The sequence below is a fragment of the Fistularia commersonii genome, chromosome 16 (genome assembly GCF_037954325.1).
Source record: "Fistularia commersonii isolate RoL2024-O1a breed Wild chromosome 16, RoL_Fcom_v1.0, whole genome shotgun sequence".
NCBI classification, from domain to species: Eukaryota; Metazoa; Chordata; class Actinopteri; order Syngnathiformes; family Fistulariidae; genus Fistularia; species Fistularia commersonii.
In genome coordinates, this window is record NC_141299.1 from 2,858,260 (window position 1) to 2,883,392 (window position 25,133).

Genomic DNA, 25,133 nt, shown 5'->3' on the forward strand with positions numbered 1-25,133 from the left:
CTTTTTTTTCTGTCAGGACTAACGCATTCTGCCTCTTCTTTCCCAGGTGATCTGTGTCTCTCAAGCGAACGCACGGATCTGCGTTCAATCTGAATTCTTTAAAAAAAAGTTTTGCAGTTGGATCTGCGGGCTGCGCAAATTCATCATTACGCACACGCATATATGCTGAAGCGCAGCGATTCACCTCGTATACATGAAATTGACCTCCAGGATCCTTAAGCACGGCGGATCTGGAGTCCAAATAACGACTTGATGGATTTCCACCCCTCAAAAAATATGGAAAGACCCGGGAAGTGTTTCCGCAGCGTTAAGGTGAGACACTAACAAAAGTAGACTTTGGTTAACCTGACACCCTCCCTGTGAAGGTATGGCTTTTATGGCGCACTTTTTATTAATCTTTTTTATAATAAGAAATGGTTCTTCTGCTGAAGGAATCTTAAAATATTAGGTTTTAATTGGTTTCCAAAATCATGGTAGCAAATAGTCCAGTTTTAACTTGGGGGGGTCATCTATGAATGGATTTAACAGCGTTAAGTGTAGATGCTCATAAATCCGATATGAATTTATTTGATAATATTAAATGCATATTTTTACGCTCTGATGAATTTCAATCGCTGACTTAATTAATATTGTAAGGTGTTCATACTAAGAAAATATTAACTCAATCACTCATCCTTTTATATCTCCATGTTCAACGATAGATGTGGGGAAAAATAGATCATAAAATATCATTTCTGATGTGTTTTTAATTTTTTTTTCAAATGAAAGAATTCCAAGATTGAAGTTAATGTGTGGTCCCATCTTCTTCTGTATGATTTGTTACTACGCATAATTAAACATCTTTTAGCTGCAGATAATAAATAGTGAACCTCTGGTTCATGTTTATTGTCCTGAACACTGAATAGAGGGAGATTCATAACTCCATTAAATGCTAGGATGGCCTACACATGATAAGACACAGATTTGTTTGAGAATTGTTAACAAAAACAACAACAATAATAATAATAATGATGATGAAGCACAACAGGTCCAGAACTACGGGAGTAGTTCAGATAGGTTGTAATCCTGTTTCACTAAGTTATCTTTCTTCAACTTTATTAAACAGCATGGGAAAATATGCACAAATTGCACAAATGTCTCGGTATTCTTTGCGTCCTGTTCATGAAAAACTACCACCGGCTGAGTTTCTCTTCAAATTAAAAACAAGTCAGATCACACATAGTCGAACCAGCATATCAGCAAGTATTAACATGGTACAGTCAAGTTCATTTATCCTTTCTTGACATTTGTACACAGTGTGCAGCACCTTTATTTGCTCAATTTCATCAGGACATTCTGTTTTTTTGTTTTGTTTGTTTAAACTGGCTTTCAGCACTTCACTGTAATAGGTTACAACTATGTTCCATCAATTCCTCACCTGGGTTTCTTTTGAGATACTTATTTTAAAGTGTCAGAAGCGTCTGAATGATCCCTTTTACCTCAGTCTGTAGAATCTGATATATTGTTCAAGAATTTCCACAGGAAATAATGGTCTGTTATAGATATCAGCTCAAGTGTATATGTTGTGAAAATTCAAGACTAAAATTTTATACACCTTCTAATCAGTTTGTTGTATCTACATACTCTGGAGAGTGTTGTCTACACTTTGATATTTTGAAAACTCAGTGTCACGGCATCTAATGACAAACATTTTAGATACAACTGACAGATAAACATTGATATTGTGTTGTTTTACGGTCAGTCGTAAGTTATTTACAGACCAAAATCCAATGCAGTTCAAACTTTCAATGCTCGCATCTACATGTAACATTTAAGGTCTGTTGATGTCTTGATGTGTGTTGATGTCTTGTTTGCTTTAATTCCAACTTTGACTTTTAACACCAATCTGTCTTTACCTTCCTGCTTTTCCTTTTTTCTTAAAATATAAAACTGGTATATACAGATATCAGCATCTTCTCCATTTGTGCGCTGTCTCTATCCACCAATCAATCCAGCCAAATTATAGGCCTCAAGTTTAACAAAACACACACACAGCCTCACACACACGTATATAAATAATCAAATATGTGTAAAATCACCCCAAAAGCATGCAAGGATTTGTGTAAATAAACTACAAAAAATTTAGAGGAAGTAAAAACTTAACTTCTACACAAATTGAATTTAAGAGAAGTAACCCCAAAAGTGGATTAAACATACTCTTCATTATGCTGTGGCGAAGTACAGCTAATTATTTTTTATTGTGTATCTAATTTTATACAGGGAGAAGCTGAAAACTATAATTTTCATGAAAATGAATAAATTCACTCGCTGCATATCACTTTGTAGCTGACTGCTGGTGGGTCCTCGATTTTCCATCCATTTGTTTTGGGTACTCATCCGGAGTTGGGCAGCCAAGGCAGGGAGGCCCAGACTTCCCTTTCCTGGGTCATTTTGTCCCGCTCTTCCAGGAATTGCACGGGTTTCCCAGGATAGCCAAGAGACAAAGTCCTCCCAGCTTGTCTTGGGTCCTCCCTAGCGCTTCTTCCAAGTGGAATGTGCCTGAAACATCTAACCAGGGAATCCTGCTGACTTGATTTGAGAGCCATCTCATGTGAGATGGCTCTCGATGCAGAGGAGCAGCAGCCCTTCTCTCAGCCCCTACCAGATGACAGAGCTTCACCCTAATCAAGCGCCCTGATACCCTGCAGAGGGAACTCACCTTGTCTGCATCACTGTTCATCACATCGATGCACCATTATTCCCTCACCCATGAACAAGACCTCAAGGTACTAAAACTCCAGACTCCTGTCATACTGTCTGATGGCTGGGCACAATGGAGTGTCGAAAGCTTTCAGTTCTGCACCTTTCACCCATGAACAAGACCCCAAAGGTACATGAACTCCCCCACTTTGGGCAGAATCTTATCCCGGACCTGGAGAAGGCACTCTACCTTTTCCTGGCTTATGATCATTATCTCAGATTTGGAGGTGCTGATTCTCAGGTTATAAATGTTATGAATAGATTGGTGACAAAGGTGAACCCTGGTATAATCCAACTCTCAACTGAAAGAAATCCAACTTGGCAAATCCGGACCACAGATCAAGCTGTGACACCTTGCTGAATGGCTGATTTCAGGCGGTCAGGTACCCAATACACCCAGACTCTCCTAATGATGTAGACTGGTTAGGTGAACTCCCATGCACACTGCAGGACTTTTCTCAGAGTGTAGAGTGGGTCCCCTATTCCATGACCAGGAAAGAACTCAAGGCGGTACTCCTGAATCCAAGGTTTGACCATTCAGTGACACTCCTCTCCAGGTCCCTTAATAGACCTTACCAGGGAGGCTGAGGAGTGTGGTCCCCCTTCTTAAAGAGAGGAGCTACCACATCGGGCTGCCATTCAGAGGCATTGTCCGGGACTTTCACGTGGTGCTGCATGGGTATGTCAATGTGGACAAGCTTACAACACCCAGAGCTGCAAGGAACTCAGGGTGGATCTCATGGTCTACTTGGACTCAATAATCCCTGCCTCCCTGGACAGAGTGGAAGTTCTGTCGTCGATAGGAATTGAAAATCCATCCGACATCAGATTTTTGGGCCCTATCAGAGAGGTGATCTTCCACATTCCTAGAGCCAGCTTCTGAAGCTTAGTATTGGAAGGTCCCAACCATCAGAGTTCCCAACCCCCTTCACTCTTCCAATCGGGGGTAACCCTTAGGAGATGAAACCCATGGAAAACCATGTCGTTTTTGGCTGTTCTCATGGGTGCAGGATGAGATCAATCAAGATAAAATGAATTCCATAGTTTTTCTTCGTTAGAGGGGTCTTATGAGCTGCATTTTGTCCGGTCCCTCACCTTGGACCTGCTTGCCATGGGTCGCTAGCATGAAAGAAAATAGGTTTAATAATAATAATAATAATAATACATAGGATTTGTATAGCGCTTTTCATGGTACTCGAAGATGCTTTACAAGTGAATTACAAGTGGTTTCTCGCATCTGGCAGAGTATGGAGAACACTTTGGTCTTATTTCATTAGAAACTGAAGGACAAAGTTGCTGCCATGCTGCAATGTTTACAACTTTATTTATTTTACAAGCAACATATTGAAAGCGGTATATCAAAAAAGGAACGAAAAAAAACAATTAGTGTGATTTCCGCCTCGCAACACGAAGACCCCTGGTTCGATCCCCAATGGGGGCCTTTCTGTATGGATTTTGTATGTTCTCCCGCTGTCTCCGTGGCTCTACCCCTGGGTTGACCAGTTCCCTCAGACAGTCCAAAAACATGCAGAAGGTTAGATGAAAAGAACTGTGAAATTGCCCAGATATGTGAATAAGAGAGTGAATTGTTGTTCGTCTCGACACGCGATCTTGTGATTGACTGGTCCAGGGTGTAACCCACCTCTCGCCCAGCATCCCCGTGAGTAAATGCAGGATAAGCAGTAGATAATGAATGAATTTGTTTGATTTGTTTGTTGGCTGATGATGACGCAATTGTTACGAGATGGTTCTCAGCCCCTATGTAAATTATAAACAACTCCACATAATAAAATCTAAAATTTCTGTAGTTTTGTGTAGTTTTTCCTGTTATCTATAAGCTAAGCCAGCTTCCTTTGTCAAGCCTCTGCTCTATGTTTAATGGCCAGAAAAGGTTACGATAAAGGATATGATTGATATCTAAAATGTTATTGCTTCGAGTGTTGGAACATATTTCCTTAAGGTGGAGACTTTTTTATGTAACCAAATTGTTCAATATTGATCTTTTTTTGCAGTTTGCAGTATCTTCAATACCCTGAGTAACATAACATGTTTTTTTGAGTTTGTCTTCTTTGGCATGAAACCCATTCCCTCAAAATAAACATTGCAAACCGAAGAACAAAGTTCCCTCTCAGTTAAGGTTAGTTGAGGTGTTTATGCAAACATAAACACACACTTGGATGTGACATGATATAGTTTTATTAAAAGGATCAGTGAATTTTGATGAATGTATAAGGCAAAAATGCAAAAATGATCCCATTGTTCCACTTAAACTGCTTTGATTCATTATTATTGATTTAATGATGAAAAAATTAGATTTTCAGCAACTTTTTAGATCCTAGTGCTAAAAAAATGAATACTTGAATGTAGTAATTCAAACTGAAGAATTGAAACACATTCATAATCTTTTCTTCCTTTCCTTCTGGCTACCCCTGTCAGTGGTCGTCGCAACAAATCAACCTCCTCCATCTAATCCTGTTTTCTGTATTCTCTTCTCTCACAGCAACCAATATCATCTCCTCTTTAACTATATCAATAAATCAACTATATGGTCTTCCTCTAGGCCTCCTGTGTGGCAGATCCAACATCAGCATTGTTCTACCAATTTATTCACTATCCCTTCTCTGTACATGACCAAACCATCTCAGTCTGGCTTCTCTGACCTTATCTCCAAAATATCTAACATGCGCTGTATTCTGATAGACTCATTCCTGAACCTATTCGTCCTCATCACTCACAAAGAGAACCTCAACATCTTCATCTCTGCTATCTCCAGCTCTGCTTCCTGTCATTTTTCCTCAATGCCACTGTCTCTAAAACATACAGCATCGCTGGTCTCACCACTGTCTTGTACACCTTTCCTTTCGTTCTGCCTGATCACACTTTACCCCTGCTATTTTTCTCGACCTGTTCTAACTTGCTTGAATGTTTCTCCTGACCTCTTTTCCGCACTCTTCATTGCTCTAAACTGTTGGCCAAGTACTTGAAATCCTCCACCTTCTTTATCTCATCTTCTTTAGCCTCACTGTTCCACTTGTGTCCCTCTCATTTACACACATGTATTCTGTCTTGCTATCCTTCATTCCTCTCCTTTCACTGGTATACCCCCTCCTCCCAATGGCTCCATGCTCTCATTACAAACCACAATGTCATTTGCCAATATCATGGTTCCTGTCCAACCTCATCTGTCAGCCTGCCCATCACCACTGCAAACAAGAAGTGTCTTAGATCTGAACCCAGATGGTGTCCCCTCTCTACCCTGAACTTCTCTGCCACACCTACATCACACTTTAAAACTTTTTCTCAGATGGCATACATGTTCTGCTCCAATCTAAAACACCTCTCTGCCACTCCAGACTTCCTCATACAGAACTGTAGTTCCCCTCTTGAAACCCTGTTGTATGCTGCTTTTTCTTGGTCCACAAAGGCACAATGCAGCTCCCTCTGTACTACTCTTTCTACACTTTGAACCGTACTCCTACGCACAAATAGGGACTTCTGCTCTTAGTTTCCCATAACTTCATTGTATGGCTTATTAACTTTATTCCTCCATAGATACCACAATTCTGCACACCTCCCTTGTTTTTAAAATGGGCACTAGCACACTTATCAATTATTCAAGCATCCCCTCACTCTAAGAACTTTTTGAATAACCTAACCAGGAACTCTACTGCAACCTCTCCTAGGCATTTTCAGACCTCCCCAGGTATATCATCAGAATTGCTTTTCCACTTTTCATCCTTTTCAATGCCCTCGTCACCTCACCTTTACTAATCTCTGCTACTTCATGGTCCACAAGAGTCACCTGTCTTTCATTTTTCTCATTAATCGGCTCTTCAAAGTACTCTTTCCATCTTCCCGTCTGGCACCTGTCAATATATTTCCCTCCTCATTTATAATTATTTGAACTTGCTATACATCCTTACCATTTGTGAGGGTCTCAGTCTATACTTTAATTCATTCCAAAAATATTCTATCAGGTTAAGGTCAGATGGCTGTTTGGTACTGTAGGTCAGCTGGCATAAGCTGTACACTAGGAGAGACCGGTCAATGGCTGTATTATAGTCATTTGATGTACTGATATACCAGTAACGCCTTAGTTTTGGCTAGAACTTCTGCAACTTTTGCACATGCAAGAATGAGCTCTCTACCCATTATACTGACTGGACAGTTCTTTGAGATAAAAATGGAAGCTGTGTTTGAGCTGAAGTTGTCCCATCTTTGCAGAGGAGGGGTTGAGTGAATCTCTCCGTCATTGTAACACCTGCTGCTCCCGTGTTGAAAACGAAATGATCGGTCATTTGCCATTTTGGCATCTCTTTGTTTTATCATCCGATTCTACTGGGAAACGATTTGCTTGCATTTAATATCTAGGGTGAGTTCTGGTCATTTCTGAAAATTTACAGTTTCATACTTTGTGTAAGTTCCCATCTTCATTTCAGTCAGGGACGGTTCTAGTATTTCTATATGCTGCAATAATTTTCCGTGTGTTTTACGTGGGGTTAGTTGGAAGCTGCTTTTCATTGCGTGTGACGTGTATGTGTTATCACTTCCCTTTTTAGATGCTGCGAGATGTTGGGCTGTCTCCTCCACACACGGCCTCCCCTCCCACTCATGTTAGTCAGACTTAATAGAATGGCCATGCTCTCATTCCCAGCCTCGTCCTCTGGGCGGTCCTTGCTTTCGGGGCAGTCCCTGGCCCAATATCCGGGATCTCCGGATGTCCGGATGAAGCAAATGGAGTCACTGGATTGGAATGATCCATGCTTCCGTTGTGGTCGTCCTCCCCAAAACATCCCCGCTGGAGCCCACCCCTTCTGTAGGTTTGGGGTGGGTTCTGGTAGTGGGCTTGAGGTGGTTGTGGCTGCTGATTGGGGACAGTTTGGACCTTGGTCAGGTGTGCCTTGTACTTTGTGTCGCTTCTCGTTTCTTGTTTTTCACGTTAGTCCTGTTCGCTGTTCGTGAGATGTCTGGCAGAAGACCGGTGTGAAAGGTGTTGATAAGGTGTGTTTCAGACACCCCTCGCTCTGCCAGCAGCGGGTCTGGTTCCTGTATGCCACAGTTCTCATACAGTCTGCGGTATTACTCTGCCACTGGCTCATGCTCTTTCTGCTTATTGTCTGTGATTTTGTCCATGTTCACAGATTTAGGATTTGTTTTTTTCCCTGGAAACCATTGCACACGGTGGTTATGACCCTCCCGCTTCTCTTTCCTCCTCATCTACCGAAGGGAGTGATGCTGATGGAGGCGGTGGGGAGGAGGAGAGGACCCTTAAATCTTGTTCGACGGGGATACAACCGATAGCTTTTATCTGTTTTCTCATTCTCTACTTCTCTGTTTCCCCTTGTCTACACCCATCCCAACCATCTGCAATTCATGCTTCTGAAGTTGCTTCGTCCGTCTACGATTCGGTTTTCCACATTTTCCGACATTCATCATGCCTTTCAATGCATTCCAAGTCTTAAACCTTAATCCTTCTCTTTTTTCTAATTTCCCTTTTTTTTTCCCCTCAAGTTTTGTTTCCAACAGTGCAGATTGCGTTGGACTGAATTACCCCCTTTTTGGAAACCCAACATGTTCTGATCATTCAAATGATACAACTTACAGATTTTTTGCCCGTATTTGTCCATTTCACTCTAGAACCCTTGGAGAGCACGACTCTCCTCCTCTGACGGACCCTTTCTCATGATGACAAAGTTCTCTAAATCCTCCTCCCTGCTTTGTCTTGACAGCGTTCATCGAACATTGTTTGGTCCCCACAAGAAATACAGCACGGTGATCACCTCAAATAACTTTTATCATTTGTTTTTTCTTTGGAAATTATTCTATTGCTGATCCTGCCAAGCATAATAAGAAATCACAGACACCATTATAGGACTGTCTTACTTTCTTTCTGGCCCATCTCGGCGTCAGAAATTGAACACCGTGTATCTTTCAATACTGTCTACAAGCAGATACTTTTAGACACAGATGACACTGTGAATCCCCCGTCCTCTTGGGAACCAGGGAGTTAAGACCCCAGCAGTAAAAAGAAATGTAAAATTCAAATTCTATTTTTTCTTTTTAGAATAACACTTTTTTTTTAAACGCTTTTTTATTTTTTCCTGCTTCTTCTGATAATCAGTAAATTGATCGAACTACCTTAGGTAGTCAAAGAAATGACTATCCTACCTCATTAATACGGCTGTCCTACATTAGATCCATAATGCTGGTCACGAATTTTATCTTAATCTTGGACAAACTATGGTCCTCTAATTCAAGAAATAGTGCACCGGATCAGCCATGAGTATTTTGAGTTCAGCTTTCCCACTTTTGACACCAAATTGTCATGGAATTTTTTCGAAACTTTTTTGAGAAAGTTGGTGAATAACAAAGAATGGTCAGAATGGTCTTTATGTTTATTTTGAGGCCTCAAAAGGTATGATAAGATGTAAAATATTTTATTGATCCTCATAGAGGAGATTTCCTCTATGATTTCCTCTACAAATCAACTGTAAAAATATCAATAGATATGAGTATAAGTATAAATAAAAGAGACAATTAAAAGATAGCAGAAGACATCCACAAAAAATAGACTAAACCAAACAACAACAACAAGGATAAAAATAGACAATAGAATGAGAAAAAAAAGCAAGGGTTAGAATAGAAAAAGGGACATTTTAAGAGGGAAAATAGGGGAAATTCTTTTGTCACGGCAGCATAACAGTTAAAGGGTCAATAAATATGAATATAAATAGAGAAACAGTTAGAAGACAATTAGAAAACAGTAAAGACATCCTCAAATAAATAGACAGCAGAGAGAACAACATCAAGAATGTGAGTGGACAACAGAATGGAGAAAAAAAACAGTATGGGTAAAAAATAGACAACCAAAATTAAACAATAACTGAAACAGAGTGACAATAGCAATGCCAAGAATAAAATAAATAAACAAAAATAGACAGGATGCAAGTGGGCTGAGACCAACAGGGATAAAAAAGAACAGTAAAGTTACAGAAAATATTTCCAAAACAGGTTCTAAGAGTTGTTTGAGATATGATGCTGCCTGGCCATTTTGAGCTTTATAGGCAAGAAGGATTTTAAATTCAATTCAGAATTGTACAGGGCATAATGAATGAGCTTTAGAGTCTATTATGCCTTATTAAGACAGCTCCTTCCAATCTGGAATAGACCATCATTAATACATTTTTCTGTGTCTTTTTGAGACGGAATTTGACTAATTTTCACTATATCATGTAAGTGAAAGAGGGCAGTCCTTGATTTTTATTTTTATTTGGCAGCGAAATCACAAATCCGTGTCAAAGATAACTCGGGCAATTGTCAACCATAAATTCTCAGCTCAAAAAACATTATGTTTGTTATCATAGCAGCTCATTGTGATGATGGGATACAACAACTGAAAATGTGTGCATCATCCATAACATTGCCCTGTAAAATGATCCAAGTTAGTTATTTTTCAAAATGTAAATTTTTATATTTCTGTTCTTTTTGTGCGAGTATATTTGCATGGCACTATAAAAGGATTTTGATAATAATATTAATAATAACAATTTTATTTGAAGGCGCCTGTCTTGACACTCAAGGACATGCATTTTTGACTGTATACAGCTCTGATACTGAAGTGTGTTTTCATATCTGTCCCAGATATTTGTCCTATGCCATGGGTTGTTGCAGTTATCCCAGCTCCTGTACAGCTCTTATTTCAAGAGTATCATCACAACCATTGAGAGACGCTTTGGCTTGAGCAGCTATTCGACTGGAACTATTTCTTCTTTGCATGAGGTATGATTTAAAGGTATTTTACAATGGTATTTTTCGATAATGATAGCTTTTATTATAAGACTGTCTATGTTAAAGTAGTATCTTGACTACAAGCACCTTATCAAAATTACATTTTTCTGACAAGTCAAGCATTGTATTGTATTTTAAATGATATTGGGAAAGGATTAATTGAGGAAATGTATATTTGGGTTATGGAGAGCTGCAGGTCAAGAGTCTCACAAGTAGAATCATACATAGGAACATCAAATAACTGTATGACCTTTTTACATTTGACAGTTCAGACCCTCTTACAAAGGAATTTGCAATCAAATGGTTATGGTATTTTAATTCAATTCTGTGTTCCAGACGTCATGCATCTTTATTTTAGAGTTGTAGTGTTTTCTACAACAGCATGACCATAAAAGAAATGCATATAAGTACTGAATTTCCAGAAAAATAAAAATTACATTGTAGGACATAAACAGAGTAATGTTTTCAGCAGCAACACTACTGGCAAAAGGTTTCTTGTTCAGTTTATTAATTGAAAAGTGATATTCACTAATGTGGGGAGAGAATGATACTTGGACAAATGTCACAATTGTTATATAACAATGTTGCACTCATGCCAACATCAAATGCTCAAATGAATTATGTTTGCACATTTCACAACTGCAGGCACCAATAGAGAAAACAATGCCTTATCAACTATTATTTAGTGCTAACAATTTATCACTCAATATCTTAACATAAAGGTAAAAAGGGCTTTTTGATAAACTATTTAAATAACTACAAGAAAGGCCTCCTGTTCACTTCAACATCCTGGAGAGGTTCTGATCAGGGACTTGCATTAGAGAAGCTTTGTCATTATGTAACAAAAGAATCACATAATGATAGACTTTGCATTATAGTCCGGCTGATTTTTCATTTAAAAATACTTAATTACTTTAAGGTGGATGTAAATATATTTCATCTCAGTTTAAGTCTGTTGGATCACACGGTGTATGTTTCTTGTAACAGCTAATATTTCTAATGTCTAATATCCAACAAATTTCCCTCTGATAAAATCAAATTTCCCGCTCAGCAGTAAGCAATGCTTGTCCAGCCCAGTTTGTCTCATACCAATTTTGGTAATTAGATTAATCCCAGCAGGTTTTGCTGAAATGTCTGCAACAAATACAGATGTTTTTTTGCGAAACATTATCTTACTGGTATAGAGTGAGAGGATCTTACATGCTCTCACCTACTGTACCATAGTCACTACATTGTGCTTTTATTTGAAATGATGCCAAGGATCAAATGTACAAAGTAAATTGAATATATATAAACACATTGGAAAACCCCTGAGGTCCATTCAGCGCTCTCTGTCCTTGTGGTTAAATATCTTTTACTTTTAGCAGTTGGTGGATTGGCAAACAAATGAAAGGTGACAAGATGTTGGATCATCTTCTGCATGCGCCTTGTTTTTTGTTAACTTCAAACAGACTGTCAATGCATATTGCGAAAATTAAATTCTATCTGCCATGTTACTTTTTATTTGATTCCATTAAGTGTAAATGGATTGATGTGTAAAGGGAGAAATGTTGTCTCTCTCTCTCTCAGGTCAGCAACTGTTTGTTGATTGTGTTCGTGAGCTACTTCGGAAAGCGGGTTCATCGTCCTCGTATCATTGGAATTGGCGGAGTGTTGATGTCCATCAGTGCCCTGATCCTGACCATACCTCACTTCATATCCCATCCCTACGAATATGATTCTGTTTTACACAGTAAGAAACACCCTGAATGCAGGCATGCTGGTATTATGTTTCAACAGACAAAAATGTGACAGTTGGTGTGTCTCACTTTTGAGTTTCTTCTTCTCCTTTGGGTTTTTCCCTTCAGGGGTCGCCACAGCGATTCAACTTTCTCCATCTAACCCTATTCTTTGTATCCTCCTCTCTCACACCAACTACCTTAATATATCTTATATATATGATATATACACACAAAAAGGGCAATCAAATAAATGAGACTTTCAATGGCGTTTTTTCCGTTGGCTAAGCACCCCTCGGTTTTTAGCAGGAATCAAGCAGTTTGCTGCTTAGATTGCTTTGGTCTAAAGAAAAACTGTAATTATTCTGTTTTTCCTCTTTAGCTGATCTTAAGTATACACAGAAAGCAATTTCAACATCTAGATTTTGAAAGCTAAGAAATTAGAATAAATTCCAGGCTCTTAATCTGTAACAACAACATCCCTCCCGCTGCTTTTGTCTCACCCTCAGGATGTGTATCTTGGCATTATTCAGCATGCCAGTAAATAGTCAAAGAATCTTCAGGAAATTAAAGTAGTAACTGCATTCCCTGTCTTGTCATCAATATATACACTGCTCAAAAAAATAAAGGGAACACTTAAAAAGCACATCCTAGATCTAAATGAATGAAATATTCTTATGAAATACTTTGCTCTTTACACAGTTGAATGTGCTGACAACAAAATCACACAAAAATGATCAATGGAAATCAATTGTATCAACCCATGGAGGTCTGGATAAGAATCACACTCAAAATTAAAGTGTAAAAACAAACTCCAGGCTGATCCAACTTTGATGTAATGTCCTTAAACCAAGTCAAAATGAATCTGTGTTGCTTCCTGAGTAGACACTATGATTTCACAGAAGTGTGATTGACTTGGAGTTACATTGTGTTGTTCAAGTGTTCCCTTTATTTTTTTGAGCAGTATATTTTTTTCATAACCCACAATGTCTCCCCTTGTCTCGTTTACAACCGTTTGCTAAAATGCAGACCGTCAGGACATTTGTGATCCGCAAAGGAATTCAAGCAACTCAGAATCATGCGGTCAATACGAGACGAGGCGTCTGGCTGACACCAACAAATTGTGGGTGTTCATGGCGAGTGCTCAGCTGCTGTTTGGTGTGGGATCGGTGCCCATCCAGCCATTTGGGATCTCCTACATAGATGACTTTGCAAAGCCTGGCAACTCTCCCCTCTACATAGGTGAATACCCTTTTATTTCCCTGATAGATGGATTATTCTGCTCATTTAAACAGCACAATCTGTTGTTCTTGCAGGAAAAAAAAGTACAAAAAATATTTTTTAGTGTGTAGAAAATAATTTACCGAAGAATTCCGCTATTCTTAGAACCTAAATATCGTTTCCCTTTTTTGCAGCCATTTTGTTTACAGTATCTGTGTTCGGTCCAGCCATTGGCTACCTGCTTGGTGCAGTGATGCTTCGCATCTATGTAGATGTGGACAAAACTGGTTTTGGTAACAGTTTTTTTTTTTCTTAACCATTTCATTATATGCTGAAATGTTGGATCAAACTTTTTTTTCCATTTACTCTGGTCTGCTTCAGGAACAGAAGTAGAGCTGAGACCAGATGATCCTCGCTGGGTGGGCGCCTGGTGGATGGGCCTACTAATTTCCTCTGGCTTACTGGTTATTACCACAATTCCGTACTTCTTCTTCCCCCATACAATGCCTTCAGAGAACACTGTAAGTCATACTGTTGCACCATTACTTTCGTGGAGAGATGCATTTGCACCTAATGGCCATCGAAAGTGATTCAGAATATATTGTTTTTTACTGATATAAAATGGCTGTACATTGACCTTGCATCTTTCCTTTTGGTTTCCTGTCTTGAATATTGATAGATAGATAGTTTGACATTTAAATTGAAACTTAACATCTTTGAGCAACATAAGTGATTTTTAACTGATACAATTCATTGCAAATAAATGTCCTAACCTTATTGTTATTGCACAAGAAAAGGTCATTACAATCAGATAAAGTGCCTGGAAATCTCTGATCATATTGAATGTATAATTTAACATGATAACATGCTTCTGCCTCACATCAAGAAGGTCATTAGGTAAAATTTTCAATAGGGGGTCTTTCTGGGTTAAATTAGCATGTTATCTGTGTCTAGGTTCTCTAATTACTCCAAAAATAATGCAGTGGGTTAATTAGAGACCCTAAGTTGCACATATTTTTTTTTGTCTTCATCTTTTTTTGTGTTTGAACATCCTTCTGTGACCCTTGTATCCATGTCATGGATCCCCCCAGTTTTTTGAAATACTTGTCATTAAATTTGTTTTAGCTTCATACACTTCCTTCCATATTGTAACCACAAAGGGGAACTTAAAGGGAACCTCACCTGGGAGGACTAATTGCCACAAATACGATTTAATACTTTATTATATATTTTAACCTACTTGTACACCCATTGTGTTACTAGCACAGTGCATGCTGGGTTGATGATGTATACAGGTTGCTCATAGGGACAAGAAGAGAAATAAAGGAGTGGGAAAGTGCTCGTGGACGTACACAACTTTACCATGGATCCGCAGCTGTGTTTTCACCACTTCTCTCCAGATGCGTTTGATGCAAAAAGCTCACAGGCACTGCTAGTTTTAAACAGGCGCTAAAGCCAAGCACAAGCGTCTACAGTGTTCTTACATAAGCATAAGCATACAAAAGGTTCTCGGGGAATGAGGGAAACCTGCACGAAGAGACGCCAAGTAGCATCTGATACCGAAAGACCGGACACCGGCACGATCACAAAGGAAGCTGAAAATGACTCAGATCTTCTATCAGTACAGCGATCCATAAATCTACAGTGCCAATGTCAAAAAATGGTGCTCCTGACAACAGAATCTCTGTTAGCATCACAACGCAGTTGCTGCACGCACACCAGCGACTCTGGCCAAACTCTTGCCTCTTTGCATCTTTGTTCAATTTAATTTTGAAGCTCATTTTGGCTTCTTCTGTCAGCATTATCCTCCTCTCGTCTCTCTCGGGTTCAAACGGGAGGGATTGCACAGATAACATGTTTTTGCAACAAAGTGGAAAATGGGACGGAGTTTAGTTCAACCTCATGACGTCACAACCCAGACGGCATTGCGAGGTAAACAATGGCAGGCTACTAGTGAAAAGCTTTTTTTTTTTAGAATTTTGTACAGTATAACATTAGTCCCAAACATATTGGTTAAATAGGATAAAAACATCTTGGTTACCAGGCATCTCTTGAAATATCAAGACAGTTTATCATGACATTTTCAATAGTTTCTAGGGAGCGGACCAATTAGGATGACCAGCTAATTACAAATTCTAAAAGACAATAATGCCAGAGGACTACTGCTGTCTCTCTCAATATTTAAAATTAGCAAGCTAAGACTTATTTAAATATCCATGCATATCAAACAACAAATGAACAGAATAATTCATTATAATTCAGAATAAATGGATGGCTGGATGGATGAAGAAACCAACAAACACATTAATAAATAAATGAATAAATAAATAATGATTAGCTTTGTATATTGTTATATAAGTCCATCGATCCAATTTAGAATATATTCACATTGTTAATATGGGGATCGATTTCCTTTCTGTTGTTTCCTGCTATGAGGCGCAAAAAATATCCAAGTCGGGAAGACAAATGTATAGGATATAGAGAGCTCGAAATTAATCGTGGATTTTGTTATTCATATTTACATAATGTAAGTAATGATGCTTCTATGTAACGCTTATATTTCTTGTTTCAGAATATTGCGAGTGAAACTGAGATGAAGAATGACATCAAGAAGTCAAATGTCTCTTTATCCGAGTTTCTCAAGAGTATGTTTATCTTCTTCATTCCACAAATGTTATAATCGTACTAAGTTGTATGATTCCTTTTAATACTTAGTTTGTATATATAAATAGTGTTTCCTAGAATGATTGTCCACTTCCTGCTAAGCCCGCTCTTCCTGACATTGATCCTGGCACAGTGCTGCTTCTCTTCGGTGATCGCAGGGCTTTCAACCTTCCTGAACAAGTTTCTGGAGCAGCAGTACAGTGCTTCATCAACTTACAGCATCTTCCTAGTAGGTAGGGTCCAGAAAAGCATTGCATTAATGCTATATATGAAATTATTTAACTGCACATTGTGGAACTGACATGAAAAAAGACTTTTTGTAATAATAACGGACCCTCTGAAATAATCCCCACTTGCACAGTGGAGGTTTACCAGAGGGACACAATGTTTCGTAATACTTTCTTTTCATCTAAAATGTTTTGTTTGGTTGATTAATGCTTAATGAGTACCCTCACCTAATTATATTTTTCTTTGTGTATGGGGGGACAAGTAAACTCCAACAAACACAGAACACTCATTATTCTAATGGATTCAAATTTCTGAAACAAAATTTTTTACAAAATCTTCTTGAGCTCCCTCAGCCAATACGTCCAAGTATTTGTTGATTTTGTGGTTGTTTCTGTTTATGGCAAATTTCCTTAGTTTATATTTATTGTTTTCTGGTACTGTTTGGTTAACTTTTGCCCTTTCTAGTTAATTTCTTGCCAAAGTATGAGCAGAAATGGCTGTTACTCCTGGTTCTATTTGAATTAGGATGTTTTTTTAAGTTCAATAAGTGAAAAATTAGCAACACTAATTCTCTTCATCTCCTTTTGACTGCTCCTTTCACAGCCTCCATCTAACCCTATCCTCTGTATCTTCTCTCACACAACTAACTTCATGTTCTCTTTCACAACATCCAAAAATCCCAAATTTGATCTTCCTTTAGACCTCCTGCCTGACAGATCCAACTTAAGAATCCGTCTACCAGTATATTCGCTATCTCTCCTCTGTACACGTCCAAACCATCTCGATCTGCACTCTCTGACCTTCTCTCCAAAACATCTAACATATGCTGTCCCTCTGATGGACTCATTCCTGATCCTATCCATGTTTGCCACTTCCAAAGAGAACATCCCTGCAACCTCCTGCTCTGCTTCTTGTCTTTTCTTCAGTGCCACGGTCTCTCAACCCTAAAACCTTTCTGTTCCACCCTCTTTTCTCCTCTCCTTCTTTTCGTACTTCTCCAGCAACATTCAATACATCTGTTGTACCCTTTCTTGGCATTAAACATTTTTTCAGCTCACAAATGCTCAGTTTTTCCCTCGGTCAATATCCTCTACCTTTTCCTATAACGTTATTGTATAGCTCATCGACTTTATGATTCTACAGAAACCATAATTCTGTAAATCTCCTTTTGGGAAGCTTCTCCTGACACCCAAAAACCACTCAGCACTACTCCTTTTTCAGTTTCCACCACTTTATCCTCTGCTCTATCTTAGTCCTCTTTTGTCTTCGTTGCCACCAGAGTCATCCTACAAACCACTACTCTACACTGTCTGCCTACACCCTCACCTACCTCAGATTATATCTTCAGATTAAATAAATCTGAACAAGATGTATACCTACCTATGTGCTCCTACTTCCAATATTATAAGTTCCCCTATGTTCCTTCCTCTTTTGATAGAAAGTATTCACGACAGCCATCCTCATCCTTTTTTGCAAAGTCTACCACCATCTTTCTTCCTATGTTTCTGTCCTGGATACCAAACTTGCCCCTCACTTTTTCATCATCTCTGCTGCCTGTATCAGTTTCTGTTGACTACTTCACTAATTTTATTTTTTTTTCTCTCCGGGGATCTTCTGCATCACTTCTTCTAAATCACTCCAGAATGTCTCCTCTCTTCTTTCTCACATCCAAACTGTTGGTCAGTCAGTTTCTAACTTCAGACTCAATACACTTTTGCCCTCCAGAACATTCTTAACAAAGTCCTCTTTCAAGAAAATTCCTTTTTACCATGATAAAACAATTTTAAATTCTACTCTTGAGCTTCAAGCTTTGCTACCGTGCCACATAGTCCCCTGGACACACAGTACATCCACCTGCTCCTTCTGCATCATGTTAACCAAATCTATAGCTTTTCTCGAACATTCAAAGTCCCTCCTCTCAATCCCTGCTTTTCACTATCATCTTCATTTTCTGTTTACAAGCATTCCTTTCTCCTTTCTGTCCTCTCTGTAGCCTAATTTCCACCTGTGCTCTGTAGGTTATCAGCACCAATGTCCATCATTAACTTAGACGCTGATCTGTCAATCATGGAAGTCATATGTTCAATTAAAAATTGTATTAAAATTGATACTTAACCAAAGAATCATGAAAAATGTATGTAATTTAATATTTCCCTAAAATGAAATAAAAAGGCTCCACACTAAATGCAGTCTTCTAAACACCTAGTCTGGCAGGTTTAAAGCAATATTGTGAATCAAAACTAGTGCTTCTGTGTGTGTGTGTGTGTGTGTGTGTGTGTGTGTGCGCACAAGTGCGGGTGTGGTCTGAGGAAATCTTAACTGACGAATGAGCCCTCAGCTGTTTGTGCACCGATTTCAGTGTTTTAAAAACACTTGATTTATTACGTTTTTATTTTGGTGCATAGGGGCTGTCAATTTGCCAGCAGTTGCCTTCGGGATGCTAGCGGGTGGAATTATCATGAAGAAGACGCACCTCTCTCTGAAGAATATCCCATGCTTCTGTATTGTCCTACTGTCTTTCTCCACACTGCTCTGCGTCCCTCTCTTCTTCATGGGGTGCCCCACCCGGAGAGTGTCAGAGGTCAATCACAACCGGATCGGACACTACGGGTAATGTGAAAGGACATGGTAGTAGACAGTGTTAGGTTTTAGTTTCACTTGCAATTTTGGAATTTTACCAAACTAATTTCGCTGCACTTCAAAATTGTGGAGGAAAATCCAGAAAAATCAAGGTATGCCCTTTAAAGGAGAAGAATGAAGGGTCCATTTCTGGCCCGTTTTGCTTTTTTATCTGGCCCACCAGACAATTTTCTTTGAATATTTTAACAAGTATTTTCAATCAATATTGAATTTAGAAACCCCTTATTTTTTCACTTTTGTTTAATTTTGTATGGATGATTACATACAAAATAATGTAAGTATATTTATATGATCATTAATGATTTTAAAGTTGAAATAAAATGCCCAAAAATTCAAATATTTAAGTTGTAATTTTCATTTTGTTCAATTTGCATGATACCTCGTTAGCCCGCGCATAAAAATGAAATATGGAATGTGGCCCACTAGCCAAAATAATTGCCCACCCCTGTGCCAGACTGTGATGGTTTGGTCATGTACAGAGGAAGGGTACTGAATACATTGGTAGAAGGATGCTTGGGTTGGAATTTAAAAGAAGATTTATGGATGTAGTAAAATACTACTGTACTGAAATACATTTTTAATAATGTTCTTAAATAGCCATATAATTTTTTTTAATCCTTGAATCAATTTAAAGATGTGGATTTTTTTCCGTCAAATCAGCAAGTCAACTTTGGTGTGAGATGCCTGTAAATTTGCTGTCTGAAATGTATCAATCCTACCGTTTAATGGATATCCTAATAAACAAGCACATCAAGTTCATCCAAAATTTGCGTACAACTGACATTGTGAAGAAATTCATTAACATAATGTATTCCCTTGCCGGCCCATTGCTCAAAATCCCACATATGACCTACACGCACACACACACACACAGATGCACACAGAGTAATTTCTTCCTTTCTAAGATGAACTGAAGAACATAATTTAATACCTTGCCACCACCTGTTGTTGTCTCTGCAGAACTTTGTCCCTGTGTTACAACAACTGCTCATGTCCCCCGGGTGCCTTCAACCCTGTGTGTGGCTCTGATGGCATTGAGTACATTTCTCCCTGTCATGCAGGCTGTACCAACTACACCAAGGACCCTAACAACACACAAATACTAAAGGTCAGTGTCATCACCAAGGTTCAGCCTTTTGGTTCTTTGTTCGATAGCATTATGAATGATTAGGTATTTTGCATTTGTGAAATTAAATGATTATATAGTTTTTGGTGTTGAATTACATTTATTTCAGTTTCAGGGTTGAGAAATATTTGTTACATTAAAAATAGAGTGCTACCTGCAAAGAATAACAAAAAGTGAAATAATCAAATCTTTAACATCAGATATCAGTATTTTACACAAAGGCCTTATCATAGGAGGCCTCTTTGTGAGGAGTTGGTATGTTTCCCCCCCATGTCTGCATGGGTGTCATCTGGGTTCTCTGGTTTCCTCCCACAGTCTGAGGGTTAATTGGGAAAAAAAAATTGATTGTTAATGGTTGAGTTAATGGTTGTTCGCCTCTTTATGTGGACCTGGGTTTGACTTGTGGCTGGTCCACCTTTCGCCCGATGACAGCTGGGATCGGCTCCAGCATCCCCTGCAACCCTGAGTGGCAGATGATGGCTGGTCGATGGATGAATATTTTACACTTGTATAGTTCCAATCATTTAAAGTTTTTGATCAACACAATCTTTTCTTTTTTACAAACTTGATGATTACAAATGATTGTAGTCACACATTGGATTTTCAGTTCATCTAAATTCTCATTGTGGTTTCCTTAAAAAAAAGGAAATTTTACCCATTTCTCATATCAGCACGAGGGATCACAGAACAGTTGAATGGATGAGAAAGGATGTATCCCAAATTCTTCACAATGACAATAGCAGGAAAAGGTTGATAACAATATCAGTATTGGGACCATGCAGATAAATACTTCCTATGCAAAATAATGAGTAACTCTTGTATAATTTTCATTTAACCATTGATTTTTTTTTTCCTTTTCAAAGATGTACACCCACTGCAAATGTATATCAGGGAGTCAGCGTCACACCCATCCTGCTCCTTGTCCAAATGGCTGTGCTCATTTCCTTTTACCTGTCATTCTTCTCATCTCTCTGGCCGCTCTCATCGCCTGCCTCACTCACAACCCCATGTACATGATGGTCCTCAGGTAAATAATGAATAAAGTATGATAAATGCTGTATTTCACACATTTTCATCTTTTAACCTAATTGAATTTGTGTTGAATTATTTTTATTAAATGTTTGTTTATTTTAGCATTTTAGCTTACTTTTGGCCATCTTTTATCAAGTTATTATTGAGTTCTAAATCTTTAGAAAGTCAAATACAAAGGTTAGAGATTTCACTCACACCTTAGAGAGATGAAATCTAAGCATGTTGAACTAGTTTTTCTGTTGATTCTTAAGTAAGCACAGCTTACTGAAATACATGATTTGATTTTATAGAGTTCTGTATCTTATAATGAGTAAATGTGCTGCTTAGTATCTGACAGTATTGTGACCAGCTCCTCATGGAGTGACACTGCACTGCTGTGGAACATGCAACATTGTTTTTATGTCAATTGCAGAATTGTTCCTTCTGAAGAGAAGTCATTTGCCATAGGAATTCAGTTTTTACTCATGAGAGTTTTGGGTAAGTCAGAACAGAATCACTTCATTCAGGCTTCTGCTATATTCATTATGTTAATATCAAGGACTTTGCTCAAATTTGGCAAAATAAGAGTCATTAATTTGCTACAGTTCCATTAAGAATTACAATGTACATATAGAATTAGAGCAAATTCTGACAATGATGCAAACATTTTATGGTTTATAAATATGTATACATTAGTGCTGGGAATCAATTAAATATTTTGATAATGATTAATCTCACTTTCCCCCTGCAAATTGACCAGGATGATAAAATGATATTAAAAAAATCTGCTTAATTGCATTGTTTTTCACAGAATTCAACAATGATTTCAAAAGTAGTGTACTTCAAATACATATAATACATATATATATATATATATATATATATACATATGTAATACAAATACATACATATGTACTGCAAATATTTGAAATGAGGTGCTTTTTAGCAGTAGTATATGCTTGATATGGTGGCATTTGAAATATATCTGGCAAATTTCAAGTCAAACATTAATTTAATCAAATTGAACATAAATTCAAAGCTATTTGCCACTTTCATAATATTTACTGTTATCTGGTAACTTCAAAGTCCAAGGCCATAATCTTAACATCATAATGGGCGAGTTCCACAAGTAACAGCATGTAAGAACTTGTGTTTATATATATTTCACTTCTTTTTCCCATAACTTCATTATGTGTATATGTATGTGTGTATATAGTATATATGTCTATGTATGAATCGTAAAAAACATGTTTGAGCTGTATTTTTATTTGTTATAAATTATATGGAAAACTATTTCGTATGTTACTAAAGTAGAAAAAAGATCTAAGCACTTTGAAGCTCTCTATATTGTAAAATAGACTCAAATTTACTCTTTGTGGACTGCAAGTATGCTAGCGTCATGTAAAAAGGAAAAGTATTTTATAAATCAAAACCACTTTTAACCACTTTCTCTGTCCCTCTCAGCCTGGCTCCCGGCTCCTGCTGTCTTCGGAATGGCCATTGATACCTCTTGTATTTGGTGGAAGCGTGTTTGTGGAAAGAGGTTTAGCTGTGGTTACTATGACAACAACATGTTTAGGAACAGGTTGGGAAAAATTGAGGAAGACTGAACACATTGACTGACACACAATATATCTCCATCACTGCTAAAAGTCAAAATTATTGTGATCCCTACAGGTACTTGGGCTTACAAATAGGATATAAGGTCATGGGAATTGTCCTACTGGTGATACTGGGTTGGAAGGTGAAGCGGATCCAGGAATACAGTCTGGAACAGAGGCCAGGAGGACTTCTGTGATGCTGCGAAGAATTCCTATCACTTCAAGACTTAGTGTTGTTTAAAGCACGGCTGCTGTTAAAAACAAAAAAAAAAAACATGCTTAGAGCTGTCTTTAATGAAGGCCTACTAGAAAAGCATGAAAGCATGTTTCCACATGGAATTAATTTGAACGATTTTGATGCTTTCTACTGGCAAAGATTAACTTTGTTTTCACTCTTTTATTGTATTTTTGTATTTACTTATTCCAAGATTAGGGAGAATCCCTGCCTTGTGTGGTATTTTTACCTTCAATTACAAAACTAAAACATATGGTAGCTATGTCCACTAATTGTTGAAATAAATAGAAACCTTATCCAGCTGCTGTTGGCATTTGGAATACACAGTTTAAGGATTTATTAGTTAGCTTCATATTGCAGTTTATTTGTTGATACAGTGACGTGTTTGTTTCAATATGCAGAGGTAACTCAAAACTGCAAAACTCAGTTTTCATATAATTCCTTATTGATTGCCAATAACTTTTTAAATATTTTGTAAATAACTTGTGTTATTCATGAATGAAATTCATCACACATTTGTCTTCCTACTGATATTATCTATCTACCTTACTCTCATGTCTGGCAATTTAGTCAATCGACTGCATTCTTTTAGACTGTGGGAAGAGAACTCGAGAGCTCAGAGAAAACTCAGACATATGGAGAGCATGTAAACTCCACGGAACAGCTCCCTGTCTTGACTGAACCAGGAACTATTTCGCTATGAGGCTGACTCACTAACCACTTTGCGCAATGTGGTGCCCAAATGCATATTTATTGTATTTTATTTTATGTAACAGAGCCCCCAAAGAGGTCAAACTAGCAGTTTTTTTAAATCATTGTTCTATTTTGGTCAGCATCCCAATGTCTATTACACTTTTTGAGGATTTCATTCACTTTGTGTTAGGTTGACACACTTCTTTCCATTATGTAATTAGAAGATCTCTTGTCGAAATAGTTTATCAGGATATTTTAAGTAGATTTTGGTCAGTGAGGGGGCCAAAAAATAACAAATCTTAATTCTTCTTCTTTTTCTTCTTCTCCTTTGGGCTTTTCCCTTCAGAGGTTGCCATAGCAAATCAACTTTCTCCATCTAACCCTATTCTCTGTATCCCCCTCTCTCACGCCAACTAATCTTAATAAGACAATAATATATACAATATACATAGATACAATATGTACAAAGTAACTCCCTACGCAAAGTATTTAGAATATGTTTCTTTCATGGAAATGGTGAAAGGGCAATAATTTCCTACAGTCTCACTTGTCTGTACACTTTCAGCATATGTAGATATATGGACCATATAAGGAACTCAGGGGCCAAAAATATTTTTTCAACCCTACATGACAATGCAATGATTTTTTACGTACATACTGTGATGGAAACTTATTTCTGTTGACCCAACTTATTTCTGTATTCAACCACCAAGTGTTGAAGAAAAGGGTAATTTGAAAAACAAAAATGAATCCAATTAAAATGGTGAAAGAACATACAAGCCCCATTGATGAAGAAACAATTTATCAAATTTAAGTTGTGGAAATACTTGATTTTTTTCTTTTCTTTTAGACCATTCCCACCAGGGTTACAACAGCAAATAATCTGCCTCTATCTAACCATATCATCCACATTCCTCTTCACACACAATAACTTAATATCCTCTTTCAATACATCCCAAAATCTCCTTGGTCTTCCTTTTGGCCTACTATCCGTCAGCACACTGCAGGTAGACGGCGGAATTCATGTTTCCATTTGCCACAGCAAGTATTCCAGATCCAAAACAGCCCCTGACATCACACTACCGTCACAATATTTTAGCGTTGGTATGATGTTCTTTTTCTGAAATGCTGTATTACTTTCACATCAGACAATAGGACACACTTGTCTCATCAGCAGTGTATTTCCCAAAATTGGGACTCATCAAAACGTTTTCTGATAAAACTGAAAAGCCCTGGTGTTCATTTTGCTCAGTGGTGGTTTTCATTTTGGAGTTCTTCATTTTTGCCCTGTCTATTTCTTATGGTGGAATCATGAACACTTTACTGAGGCAAGTGAGGCCTCCAGTTCTTTGGATGTTGTTGTGGGGTCTTTTGTGACCTCTTGGGTGAGTCATTGGTACACTCTTAGGATAATCAGCTGGCCAGTCCTGGAAAGGTTCACCATTGTTGCCATTTGTGGATAATGGTTC

General features: G+C 38.0%; 1 protein-coding gene across 1 annotated transcript; it reads left to right on the forward strand.

The window, feature by feature from the left end:
* slco2a1 (solute carrier organic anion transporter family, member 2A1) lies at nt 1-24,906 on the forward strand. The gene is made up of 14 exons (XM_086161487.1): nt 1-312; nt 10,381-10,518; nt 12,097-12,259; nt 13,275-13,487; nt 13,661-13,759; nt 13,848-13,987; nt 16,039-16,111; nt 16,199-16,363; nt 18,764-18,968; nt 19,959-20,106; nt 20,988-21,151; nt 21,569-21,633; nt 22,600-22,720; nt 22,813-24,906. Exons 1-14 carry the CDS (start codon nt 253-255, stop codon nt 22,931-22,933), a joined length of 1,875 nt encoding a protein of 624 aa, XP_086017613.1. The 5' UTR covers nt 1-252; the 3' UTR covers nt 22,934-24,906.
* The last annotated feature ends 227 nt before the right edge of the window (nt 24,907-25,133 follow it).

Bases quoted from the DNA above. Each gene is read 5' to 3' on its own strand.
- slco2a1 (XM_086161487.1), top strand. From the start codon at position 253: ATGGATTTCCACCCCTCAAAAAATATGGAAAGACCCGGGAAGTGTTTC. The intron at 10,519-12,096 runs GTATGATTTAAA...TCTCTCTCTCAG, and splicing joins CTATTTCTTCTTTGCATGAG to GTCAGCAACTGTTTGTTGAT. The intron at 21,634-22,599 runs GTAAGTCAGAAC...TGTCCCTCTCAG, and splicing joins TTTACTCATGAGAGTTTTGG to CCTGGCTCCCGGCTCCTGCT.